Below are 13774 nucleotides of genomic sequence, written 5' to 3' on the forward strand. Positions count from 1 at the left end.
TTTCATCATTTTCACAGAAGTCTAAGGAATTTGAAAATATAATCTAAAGTATATTTAAAATTTTTAAAAATCAGATTTAATTTTTTTTTTTTTAATTTATTGCTGGATAAAATACTTATATATAATATAGTTTCATCTTAGTAATTGAATGATGTCTTCTTCAACCAACAGACAATTTATATTGTCTATCGAAGTTTGGTTTTTAAATATTAACTTTTAACTTTTAAAAACAGGTATTCGTTTACACTTAACTTATGTACATAGAATAAGTACAAGAACTTACCCATTCGATTGCTATGGTGTGTTGAATAAACCGGACTTCAATTATTAAAATTTTTAAAAATCTATTAGATTGGAGCCCCCAAGTCACGAGGCCATGACGCAGTGATTTAAATATGCATTTTTCAATTTCCTGATATTGAAAATAGTAAAATCCAAGGCTCTCACGCAGTTGATTGCCAGGTAATGTGTGTGTGGGTCATTGATCGGCCAAAAAAAAAAAACAATCTTTTTATGTCCAAATAATTCAGCTCTCGTTTTCCTAAACAACTACCATTTTACAAAAAGGTTAATTCCCAAATGGCTCAGATTTTTTACAACACAAATTACTTTCCACTTCTTACAGACTTTGAACTGTCTCAAAAAAGGTGTGATTAAAAATGTGTTTTTTTTCCTAAATTTAAATTCTCTGTGAATTACAAAAAAATATATAAAAACCATATATTTAATATTTGATATTGTGAATTAAAAATTAATAAAATATTTCGTATTACAAAATGTGTTTGTTTATATTTTAACATTACAGAGTATGAAAAAATTTAAACATAAAAATCATACATTGAGGTGAAACCTTTTTCAACCGGAGCCTCAAACGGATCCAAAGTCCATTATTTGATTTTTCACTGCAAACGGCTCCCGTTGAAAAAGCAATGAACTTGGGATCCGTTTGAGGCGCACTGGTTTATTTTCTAAGAAATTCGTTGTTGTAATTTTTTTTGTTCATTGATGTTGTCGGTAGAATAATTAAGTTGACGCGTTTCCGTGAATGGCGTGCTAAATAGTTTCAGCGTGAAATTAACGCGGAACCGCGCCAATTACATTATTATATTTTATCGTTCGGCAAAACTGTAAGAGCCCTCTGAACTTGATTAAATACACCGCGATAATAAACCAAAGATAATTATTATTGTTTGTTTAGGGCCAGGACGGCGAGCAGACGAAAATGTGGTACAGGCAGCTACAATATCATTGTCAGACACTCGGGTGCTGGAGAAAGAGACGAAATGCCCTGGCAAACATCATGATCAACAGAAACTGTACCTAGTTGACCGCCGGCACATCGTACACTGGCGCTTATTCGGCGTCGTCATTGACGATTATTATTGTTAGTAGTAGTAGTAGTAATTAGAAGTAGTGATAATATTACCAAAAATACAATTAGTAATCGACAGTCGTTACCAATTATATGGCGATTTATTTTTAACTTAATATATTATCATAATTATAAATCATTATAATACAACTCATATTTATTTTAATTTATCGTTCGTAACGCGATTGTTCTGCATAATCATGGAATTGGTTAACCGAATTATGAAATAGTTATTATTGATATACATTCATTAATATGATTATCTAATAATCTAATAATTTAATAAAGATTACTTTGTGTAAATGTATTAGAAAACTGTCGAGTTATGAAACTAAAAACATGTCTTGTATATATATATATAATTATATTATATTAATGATTAGGATAATGTTCCTTTTTGATTGTTTTTTCAACGTTATTTTATATTTCTATTTTATCTGTTACATCAACTATTTTTGATGGCTCGCTATTTATTTATGTTTATTAAGTATTCTTGATGTTATTTAAATTACACACACACATATAATATAATATAATATACAAATACATATGCATTTTTAATGTGTTTTGATTTTTACTCATCATCTATTCAGTAATGTTTTGCAATATTAAGTTGTAAATGATACTTTTAATACTAAACAACTATACTTAATTTACTTTTAAATGTCCAATAACATATTTCTACCAACTAAAAACATTATCATCAAACAAAAAATAACTTTAATCCTTTTAAAACTTATATCTAAGCACTTACTTTTCAACACTTAACTGTACAAAGATTTTCGTCCTTGAGTAAGCGTAAGTATATCTATTGTATTATTGTTTTTTTTTAAACATTCTTAAAACAATGAATTCAAGTATAAAGCACTTAAGCATTTATACATTCTATGAAAGAACCAATATAATATAAATATTTTAAAATTATTATTATAAATTAAAAATTACAGTTACGTACTGAGTTATGTTCAGTGAACCTTTTAATGAACACCATCAAAACCATTACCTTTACGTCGTTTTAATTTCCTTCTCGTTTTTAAATTAATAGATTAAACGTTTTGCATAATTAAATCAGATATATTAGCATATTACCCATTTATTGTTGATGTTATTGTCTAGATTTCTTTAAGTACTCAACATAATAAAATGCAGATATTTTTGTAATATATTCTATTCTGAAAATTTAAATATTATTATTATTTTATGTATCTTGTATATTATTCGATTAATTTGATCATACATAAAATGAACCTTCTTAATGTTTTATCTATATTTATAAAAAAATTTCCAATACGTAATTCTCCGTTGCTAAATCGAAAAAAACAAATGTTTTCAATTGATATTACAGGACGGCTTTTGAGAGCATTTGAGCTCTTCTATGATAATTTTCCATTGTTTTTTTTTTTGTCCTTTATCCCTTTCTATTTTACAGCGTTTTTGTGTTTTGATGATATCGTTTCTATTATTTTTTTAAATACGTCGCTTAGAAATTATATGAAAAGTCAAATGTATACAATCGACAATAGTCTATAATATAATCAAACAGGTATAATAACATGAAATAATTTTTGTCTCAAATCCAGTTGAAATTATACAAATATTTTATATATTCCCTAACGGTTAATAATAGTTTAAAACAAGTATATTTTTACAATAAAATTATAAAAGAAGTATAATATTATGTATAATACATTCATACATTATTGTACATTTGTACTTATTCATAATTATCGTAATGATAGGGGAAATGTAAACAAGTGTTTGAAGAATTATATATCAACATTGTGTAATTAACAATAAAATATAGCATCAGGTATGTGGTTCATAAAGGTATTAAAAAAAAAGACACAGGAACTAAATAAAAATACACAAAACAAACAAAAAAAATCGTAAGATAATACAGATACTATATAGAATTTAGTGTATACATATATTATCTACTTGCTACTACTATAGTATACTCTACTCAAGTCAATCACCCACTATACTGACAAAACACCAGTCATCATACAACCACCCTAAAAAAATATAGTAATTTGTAATTGACAGCGAGCGCTGTTGTAGAACGTATCATGTCTGCATTACGGGGTGTACGCAAGCGTACTAGTGAGCACTGAGCTCAGTAGTATCACGTTGTTTTCATGATGGTACTCGCCATTGCACATTGGTAGATACTTAATGGGCATGCGCAAAAGTTGGTGAACTCAACTCGAATAGAGCATAATATTATAGAATAATAACAATAATAATAACACTATAGTGTAGTAGTGTGCACACATTTACTATGTGTGTTATAGTGTTTTTAGTGAATTCAATAAGTTTGAGCAAAGGGATGAGTATATTATATGATTATTTCAAATTTTCGACACGAATACGGAATGATAATTACATATATATATAAATATACGATATTATGATTTAGGGCCTATGTACCTATGTTGTATATGTATGTATATATATTATATATATTATATAGATGAATATTCACTACGAACATCGTCGTCGAGTCACCTAAAGTCACTTTAATGATACCACTGACCGGATTCCAGATACCATCTAATAAATAATTGCAATATTAATAATATTATTATTCATATCATTTTTCCAAATGTGATCGATCGTCCATTTGTGGTCATTCCTGTCTCGGCGATTTCCGAACCTCTGTAATATAAATGATTAGATTGATTTGAAAATAATATCAATGAGAACACTTAGATACCGTAATCTTTTAAGATTATTTTAAAGCCTGGCCACGCTACGGTATTTTCGCCATAGGGTCCGAATGATTTTACCACCACGGTTTTAACGTTACCAACTGAACAGACTTTTTTAATCGACTGAGCTTTCAGACTCTACTTTGAAAATATCGCAGTGGGGCTATTAAAACTATATTATTTTTACCTGGGTGGGATTTTCGTTATCAATGAAAAAAACACTTTATCGCCGTTATCTATAAATACAAACAAACAAATTGACAAAATGTATTTTATATATTATAAACGGTTCATTGCTATAATGTATTATCATATAAGATGGAAGTAAATAGATAATATTAGCAATTAACGAGTAAATTCTAAACAATATAAATAGATATATAGTATTATGAAGTACAGTAAATTTGTGACCTATGCGACTATATGAATAGGAGACATCTTAAAGTAAACAAAAATAAATTTATAAGGATAAGCACACTCTATACAAGCTTTTTTATGATTCCTAGGAGTACCTAAATTACGAGTTTACACAATAGGTAATGTAAACAGTGATTAATATTATCAATTTCAATGTAGATTAAAACTAACATTTTATTAAATTGTAAAAACATCTAAACGCTAGCGATAAAATATACTGGCTGTAAGGCAACATAATAATCAATAATTAAATTAAACATTTATTGTGATGAAACAATATCATATTATAATTAAAGACATTAAATACGTCAAATAAGAATAATTGATACACTCAATTGTTTTTATGAAATCAGCGATTCTCAGTATTGTAAATGAATGCTTTATAAAATCGAAACGTGCTTTAGAGAATAAAATCTTTACCACCTACAATATCACACTTTATGTTAATATGATCACTTTTATAGGTAATGTTCATTTGAAAATAAAAAATATTATTTTTTATAGTTTTTGAAAATATGAGAATTTTATTTTTATTTATCTTTATTAACGGGAGGATCTCTATACAATAATTTAAAATATAATATAATCTACAATTTAAATAATTAATGCAAATAACACACATACCACATACGTTTATATAAAATGATAATACCTTAGTAAATATAAATAGAAATATTAACACCTAATTTTTGTTTTATCATTTTTTTATAAATGATGGTCAAATATAGATCGGTATAGGTAGGTACAAAAAAGTTAATTAAAAAAATAAGAAAAGAAGCAAAATGGTTTTATGACAAGTACCTAAATAATATTTATGTTGTTAAGTGAGTTGAATTTGAACGACTATAATTACTTTCATTATATATATATAATATTATATAGTATGGTTTTTTTTTTTTATTTATTAAGAACTTTCAGAATAACTATTATAGTTCAACAATTACAATATTGATAGATACAGTGATACAATAAGTAATAATTGGTAATTAATAATAATGAGCATATGATATAATGATAAATAAGATAATGATGTCAGATAAGAATAAACAGAATGGAATATTAGTGTATTAGTGTATATATATATATTATATAGTAACAAAAATAATATTAAATGTAAATATATATTATATATTATTATATTATTATATTATATATATGTAATACGGTATCGTGTCCATGTTCATGTACATTGTATAGTATTTTAACTGATTACAGGCGTAAATCCAGTTTAGTACCCCATCCACGCATTTGGGAATATGATATATTATGTATTGTTATATGTATATAATAAATATTTCGAATAATTTTAAAATCAAAAACTAAGTAGGTACTCTTATATAAATAAAATTTGTGTTATTGTAATCTATAACGTTATCCTTAATTTTTTTTTTTTTTTTTTTTATTAAGAATAAGCCCTCGGCGACATCGGCCATATTAGGGAACAATGAAATTACATTATTTACATCTATAATTTTCCTTAATTTATTATGTTAAGACTAAAGGTACTAAAATTATAATTGTATTTTTTATGAAAAAATTTGGCCCCTCTAATTTTAGATCTACAACTGGTTGATGATATACAACAACTCAAATTAACATACATTTAATGATGCATAACACTTGGAACTCACACATTTCTTCAAAACTACAACAAGGCTACTAACAACTTTTCTCTACGCCTTAATCAACCGTCAAACCATTCAAACCGCCTTAAGCTGGAATTTATCCATGCTTCTTTACAAGCAAATTCTACGACCATTAGTTCTCTATGCTGCCCCTATCTGGGGAAACTGTGCCAAAACTCATATAAATAAGATTCAAGTTTTCCAATCCAAGATTTTACGTATAATTTCCAACGCACCAGGGTTCATTAGAAACGAAGCACTTCATACCAACTTTAAACTACCAACAATTAAAACCTTCATAATACATAATCTCATGATAAACTTTTTTAACCAACTAAACAATGCTAAAAACGCGAAACATTTCAAACTCAGCGATAAGCCTACCCTCCGGTGTCTCAAGCATGGACGTCCTCATGATGCCCTTTCTCAACACCAATAATATCAATAAAAAAAAAAGAAGGAAAATACTACACCTAGCTTAATAAAATTATTGTTTCTTGTATCATTATTTATTTATTTATCGATGTAAGTTACTGTAAATTTTTGTAAATATTATAATTAATTTACGATTATAAATTATATATGTTATATTTTATATTATATTATCAATAAGTTTGATGACCTGGGTACCACACGATTGCGTACGATGTATCTTTTTGAGAACACGATTGCGTACGTTAACACGATTGCGTACGTTAAACCATTAACTTTAATATTTACCCCAAAAGTCAAACGATTGCGTACGATTTACTGTGCAACGTTGCCAAATTTATGTTTTTATTTTTGATCAGTAAAATTTAAATTTTATGACTTAAGCTATGGTACCACTTAAAAATCTCAATTTTCGACAAATATGTTATAATATAGTATACAAAATAAAATAATTAAAAATAATAAAATGTTTAAATAATATAGTAAAAAATGTTATACTTGGTACCACTTAAAAATCTCAATTTTCGACAAATATGTTATAATATAGTATACAAAATAAAATAATTAAAAATAATAAAATGTTTAAATAATATAGTAAAAAATGTTATACTTGGTACCACTTAAAAATCTCAATTTTCGACAAATATGTTAGTCCAACGACGGTTATTCACTGAGTTATTAAATGATGATAGGTACCTATACTGTAGTATTCATAATATTTTATCGAGTGCGAGTATCCTAAAATATCCTAGTAAAATAACCGATTTCGTTATCGCCTATTAAATATCACCTATCGAATCTCAATTAATTTTAAATTATATGTTCTATAATATAGAACAATATTGAGCGCTTAACAGTCGATCGCAATCGACCGGTCGATCTTGGACAATTCCAAAGTCAATCATATTAGAATTTATTTTTAGGGCCACGCGCTCTATATGTTTCTTAATAAGTATAAGAAAATGGCAACAGTGCTTCAAAGTTGCAGATAAAAATCGTACGCAATCGTGAACATTTAATGTTCACGATTGCGTATGTCGATACAGACCGTACGCAATCGTGTTTTACCGGATGACCTTGTATTCAGATACACTTTATAAAAAAAAAAAAAAAATTATGCATAACAATGATTTTAGTCATTAGAAGCATTCATTAAAAGATTAAGTTCCAGTAAAGTCATTACTTATTTGTATAACATTGTAAATTAACTAGTTAATTATTTTTTCAAACAAATTTAAAAAATTAATACCATTGTAAGCCGTTATTTGAATATAATTATTTTGACTAAAGCTTTTTGCTAGTTACAAAATCCAATTAAAATACGTTACGGGACATTTGGTAGTGATAATAAACTGCGAGTGATAAACACCCCTTACCACCACTCAAAGGTCTAGTCACGCCTATGATTCGATAACTTGTTTCCGCCTAAATCCAAACCAAAAGTTTAGAATGCTGTTGTTCAATTAACTAATAATAGACAAGTTAGATGTTATCCACTAAGTATATTATTCATAAAAGAGACAACATTACTATAGTTAGGTATGATTAATAGGATAATTTATTTTCATGTGACCGCTATAACTGGGTTTGAGAATAGTTTAATAATTATTGACGATTTCCGAGTTTCTGTTAAGTAGAATAAACTCAAGTGATACGTCATTATTGCAGACACATGCGTCAAGTGACTGACCATTTGTTACATAGAACGACAGCACGTATGTTGTATATTATTAGTTTTGTGGTCACAATTTATTCACTTTTTAGAAAGAGCAAGTATGTAAAAGAGATTGATTCAGAAGATCATTATAATCTTTATAAATACATATACTATTTGATAATTAATCATTTTCTGTTTGTATTAGGAAAATATTATATTTTGAATTTGTGTATATACAAATATGCCTAAACCTACTATAAAGGGGTTCAATAAAAATGGATTAATTAATTTTATTATTTATTTACTATGTAATATAATAGATATGCAAATATAGTAATATATATAATGTATTAATTAGATTTTTTAATAATTTATATTTATGAAAATTTTAGTTTTTACCCAAAAAGAAAGTTGTCGGATTAAACCTCGATTTCCAATAAAAATGAATTTTTTTGATATAATATAATATATATAAAATGATAACTATTATTTATACATAGTGATGGTTATAATGAAAAATTAATAATACTAGAATCTGTGTCATATTAACCAACACGCTATGTAAGTATTGACATTATTTAATGTAGACATTGGAAGTAGTATAATATGTTACCGGCAAAGATGTAAATTAACGTTAGACTAGTCAATAACGATATTTCCGATCAAATTAGACAATATACAATATTGACTGGAAAATAACGTTTATGTGCATTATTTTCAAGCAATGGTACATTTAGAAATATTGTCTAGATTATGACGATAATTCGGGGTGTATTCAGACATACCAGGTAATATTTAATAGATTTATCTATGATCAGTAATAACAATAACTATATAATTTCCATCCAATTATTTGATGGTTGAACATTAGGTAGGTATATATTAATTAAATATTTCAATCGGATCCATCTGTCATCTAAATTGTAAGAACTAAGAATACAATATAGGTAAATCACGATATCTTATTTGTTATAATAATTAAATAAATTATAATATTTGTATTGACGCACGCTTACTAGTAAATTGCATATTATTATATTGTGTATTTAATATTTTAGTATATCTACCTATAGTATACCTACCAAACTTTAGGGTGCATACTACATCAAATTGTTAACATCAATATTTCAATTTATTTTATTTGTGTAGTATCATGCATAGGTAATTGATCACATATTAATATATTATTACATTTCTGACCCAATTAAAACAGTTCACTACACAAAATTATCAACATCGTCTATCAATATTAGACATTAAGATAATTTTCTAATCATAGTAGTAAAAGTGTTAGCGAATTTATTTTTACAACATTGACTATGTTGTCAGTTAATGCCTAGGCATTGACGATATAGTCTAATAATGTTAGGAGTTCAGGATATAAGCTAGGGATTTCCGTTAGCAGCTATACTTACGTATAGGTACAATTGCATAACCATGTTGAATAACTTAAAAAATTAATTAATATGTTTGTTTGGATAAAAAATTATAACATGTCTGGGAATCAATTTACGTATGTGACGTTGAAATCAACAGTGAAACAAGTTATTTTAGGAAAAAAATAATCCGAAAACGCTCTTTAATTATAAGCAATATTTTGATTCTGGATTAGAATATTCTTTGATTAATGTTTCTATTGTTTTTCAACGAACAAAATTGTACCTAGTTAATCGCACCATCAACAAATCGTAGTCATATAAGTCGATTAAATAAATAAATAAGGGAATTCATTGAAAAAAAATGCTTGAATCTTTCAATAATACCTTTCAGAACAAAAGAATAGAAAATCGTCAATTAATAAAAACTCCCATCTCTAGATACACCCTGATTCGTACATCTTCATTTAAATTCAAGTTGTAACACAATTTATAATTGAATATTGATTATTATTTATTACTTATTACATTGATTATAAATACTAGTATTTATAATCAATGCTTATTAGTTATTAGTATATAGTATACAGTTTACCGTACATTGCACAGTAGATGGCACCATGGTCGTGGATATTGTGCGATTTGGGTCGTTAGTCATAGACCGTCTGAATGACACTGCCCTCCTGTTTGACACTACACTACGGCGGATTATTGGAACCGCAGACAGTGTGTAAAGCACGGGGTTTACCGCCGCATTCAAAGGCAATACGAAAACAGCTACCCAAGCAAACACCTAAAAATATAAAATATATCATTTGAGCCGTTTATGTGGATTAAGATGAGCTTTGCGTTTCAAATATTTTGATGAAAATAAAAATAAATATTTAAATACATTTTAAGTAAATGTTCAAATTATAGACTATGCGTAAATAATAAACATCATAGCCATGTCTGTATATTAATCATAATATATTTATATGAATAATAACGATAGGTATAATATTTTGTAATGATACTATATATATCAAGGATTGGGAACCTTTCATATAGGAAAGAGCCACTTTTTTAAAAAGTTACTAAACCATGATGTCCAAATAGCCTCACAAGTTTGAACAACCTTTTTTTAGTCTTAGTTATAGTATTATTATATCATTGAAAAATTGGAAGACATTAAAAACAGAATAATACGTCTTGAAACTTAAGAATCCTAGAACTTCAGATTGCATGTTAAGGAGCTGCAGATTCCCGACCCCTGGATATATATATATATAACTTATCATATAATAAGTTATTTCAGTTATTCAATAATCAATATTCGATTCGGAGAACAGACAGTTACAGCGGTGGCCAATTTTCTTACAGAATTGTGAAGACAAAAAATAAAAAGAAGATGTGTATATAGTGAGGTGGTCGTCACTCTTCACTTATTTTGATGAAATGTACTATATACATATATATTATATACACAATATATGATTAAATTAATTGCGTTATATATTTTTACTTGTGGGTGTACGGTGAATCCAGCCAAAGACCATAATCCTAATCCTATGATGGGCACCCAGCACGCGGCGTCCGTAGCCACCAATAGACTCATTCGCCAGGCCATCGCAGACTCGCTGAGGGACCGGTGTCTGATTAGGGTCTCAGTGGCGCGATGAGTCATCTTGGCAACGAAAAACATCCAAAGGTAGCTTCCGGATATCAGCAGCAACGATCCCAGATTGACAACTAAAACCCATTCATCGAATTTGTACATGAAAACGGTTAGGTGAATTATTACATATAGGTTCGTAGGTATAACCACAGTAAAAACGTTTAAAAATAATTAAATAAATAGATGTAACGTTTACATAAAAATATGAATACAGAATATTCCCATCCATTAGGTTTGTCCGGAGTAATGTGCAAAGCTAAACACACGCCAGATCGTCCATAAAAATTTCTGAAAAATTAATAATTAAACCATAGATAAATGCATACTACATAGTACATAGGTATATTATGTATATATATATATATATATAATATATATATATATTCTTTTACAAAAAAAATAAAATAGTACGATGGTTGTACTATATATTGTTCTGGTGACAAAAATTAAAATTATGATGATTTTCTCAATATAGTATAGTTACCTGAAATAATGAATGTTGAACAGAGGAATAGCAGATATAATTATTGCTAGTAACCAACACACGGCCATCAGTATGCGCGTAAAATCCATTTCCAAACGTCGAACTTTGAACGGAAATATGATTACCAACAATCTTTCCAGTGTGATCACTATAATATACTTTGAATATATTATAACGTAAGGCATATCTTATAAATAAATAATACACAGGTCTTATTGTACAAATAATCAATCAATAATTATAAAATGCAGAGTTTAATAGATCCTTTCAGCTATTGATTTTTTTTTAACTCACTTAGAAAACGAGAGGCATAACTGTAAAATTCTTACGAAATTCAAACTCAATAAGAATAATAACATTGTTCTTCAGATCACTATTTCTTAGAAAATATTTTGTATAATACTGTTTATACTTCGTAACCGATTCAACCATTATTTATTTAGCATGTATTTTTAGCTTATAATTATATTTGCTAAAAATCAAAACCTAAAGATATGTTTTTGTACAATAAATTAAAATGTCTCCAGTTAATTAAAAATGTGTTTATTAATTTAAGCTTCGAGTAATATTAATTTTGACTGTCATGTTTTCGTTATCTTTTAATGCATATAAAAATGTATGGGCATTATAGTGATTACACACTATATAGTAAATAATAAATATATAAGTAATTTTAAATATTTTAATACACTAAATGGATATTTCATAGTATTTTTGATAATTAAGTATACGGCTGTTTTTAATTAAAAATTAACAAACATATATTATTTAAACATTGAGTTTAAATCATTTTAATGTGAAATGGTTCAAATTTTATCACCACTGGTACTGGAGTATATATTTTAATGCAACACGCAATACTTCACCTGTGTTACAATTTATAACACATTCATTCTAAGCATTTCGATAGAATGAATGATTATTTATTTTACAATAGTTAATATTATATCTTATTGTGAGTCTTTGTTGAATTAAATTCTCTTTGTCCTTTAATTTAAATTGTAAAATTTATATTATTGTATCAAACTTAATCAAACGTTACGCAAAAATTATATAACAAATGACGGTATTGATAAAATGTATTGTATATAACTACCAAAAATAGTGTAATTTCTTATATTTATATTTATTTAATGGATATGAGTGGTAAAGGTAGACAGCCTGTATAGTGAGGTGTAGATAATTACAGATAGGTACAGTTATTTATTTTTTTTAAGAAAATAAAGAAAATCGTTTGAAGCAGTAGAAATATAAATTGAGTTTTTTAAACTGTATTACATTTTTAATGAGTTATTATAGTTAATGCAATACGGTGCCTAATAAAAAATTTATCCTAAGCATTTATTATACAGGTCATAATATTTTAAAGGTTGTACGAGAACATTGTTTTTATATAACATATAATTACATTTTCAAAATATTTTTTTATGTATGGTTCGAGATCGGCAGCAGATTTGCATTTCGCCATTTTTGAGCATATTATGGTTTTGTATCTACTATATTACAAATTTTAATGCAAACAAAAATATTTTATAGGAATCTGATAAACATCTTTTAAAATAGCTGTAGAAAAAAACAAAAACTAAACAATTTCTTTTAGTGTTTTAATGGCGTGTGAGTAGATATTTTGATGTATTTTAAAATGGAGCTGCAATGCATAGGCAAAAATCGTATGTAGATTTAAGAACACCTAAGTATCGAGCAAAATTTACTAAAAATATAAATGAAAAAAAAAAACAATTTTTTCTTTGTTCGTCATATTTTTTTTTTTTTTTTTTTTTTATTATTTAAGAGATAATATACAATCTATACAATATAGCATAATAAGTATATGTGAAAAGTGTAGTTATGCATGAAAAGACTTGATTAAGAAATCACCCTATGGTAACCCTGTAAAATTGAAAAGATTGGAAGGTGGGAGTAAGAAGGCAGGAAATTTATTAAGCAGTATAGGTAAGGTACACATTTTTTTTTTTTTTTTTTTTAATTTAAGAGGTCTCTGCGCCATCTCCTACGAGGTCTTCATATTTTAAAAATTATTCA

At 26.9% G+C, this 13774-nt stretch overlaps 2 protein-coding genes across 6 annotated transcripts in view; one reads left to right on the forward strand and one right to left on the reverse strand.

Moving 5' to 3' along the window:
• RhoGEF64C (Rho guanine nucleotide exchange factor at 64C) overlaps nucleotides 1–1876 on the forward strand; it is a 99567-nt gene extending 97691 nt beyond the window's left edge. For 2 of the 3 annotated variants that reach the window (XM_089229450.1, XM_089229449.1), the window contains one exon: nucleotides 1199–1875. In XM_089229450.1, coding sequence (XP_089085576.1) covers nucleotides 1199–1324 — 126 coding nt within the window. In that variant the 3' untranslated portion in view covers nucleotides 1325–1875. Of the gene's footprint in view, nucleotides 1–1198 lie in introns of all 3 variants that reach the window. The other variant, XM_089229451.1, reaches the window with a different exon arrangement.
• Nucleotides 1877–2916: 1040 nt separating this feature from the next.
• Nucleotides 2917–13774, reverse strand: part of LOC107162836 (G protein-coupled receptor GRL101-like) — a 64550-nt gene continuing 53692 nt past the window's right edge. For 2 of the 3 annotated variants that reach the window (XM_015509886.2, XM_089229436.1), the window contains 6 exons: nucleotides 11732–11879; nucleotides 11444–11535; nucleotides 11095–11321; nucleotides 10191–10383; nucleotides 4271–4319; nucleotides 2918–4030 (listed from right to left, as the gene is read on the reverse strand). In XM_015509886.2, coding sequence (XP_015365372.2) covers nucleotides 3961–4030; nucleotides 4271–4319; nucleotides 10191–10383; nucleotides 11095–11321; nucleotides 11444–11535; nucleotides 11732–11879 — 779 coding nt within the window. In that variant the 3' untranslated portion in view covers nucleotides 2918–3960. Of the gene's footprint in view, nucleotides 4031–4270; nucleotides 4320–10185; nucleotides 10384–11094; nucleotides 11322–11443; nucleotides 11536–11731; nucleotides 11880–13774 lie in introns of all 3 variants that reach the window. The other variant, XM_089229437.1, reaches the window with a different exon arrangement.

This window comes from Diuraphis noxia, unplaced genomic scaffold (genome assembly GCF_037042655.1).
Source record: "Diuraphis noxia isolate RWA-SAM2 unplaced genomic scaffold, SU_Dnox_SAM2 contig0005, whole genome shotgun sequence".
NCBI lineage: Eukaryota > Metazoa > Arthropoda > Insecta > Hemiptera > Aphididae > Diuraphis > Diuraphis noxia.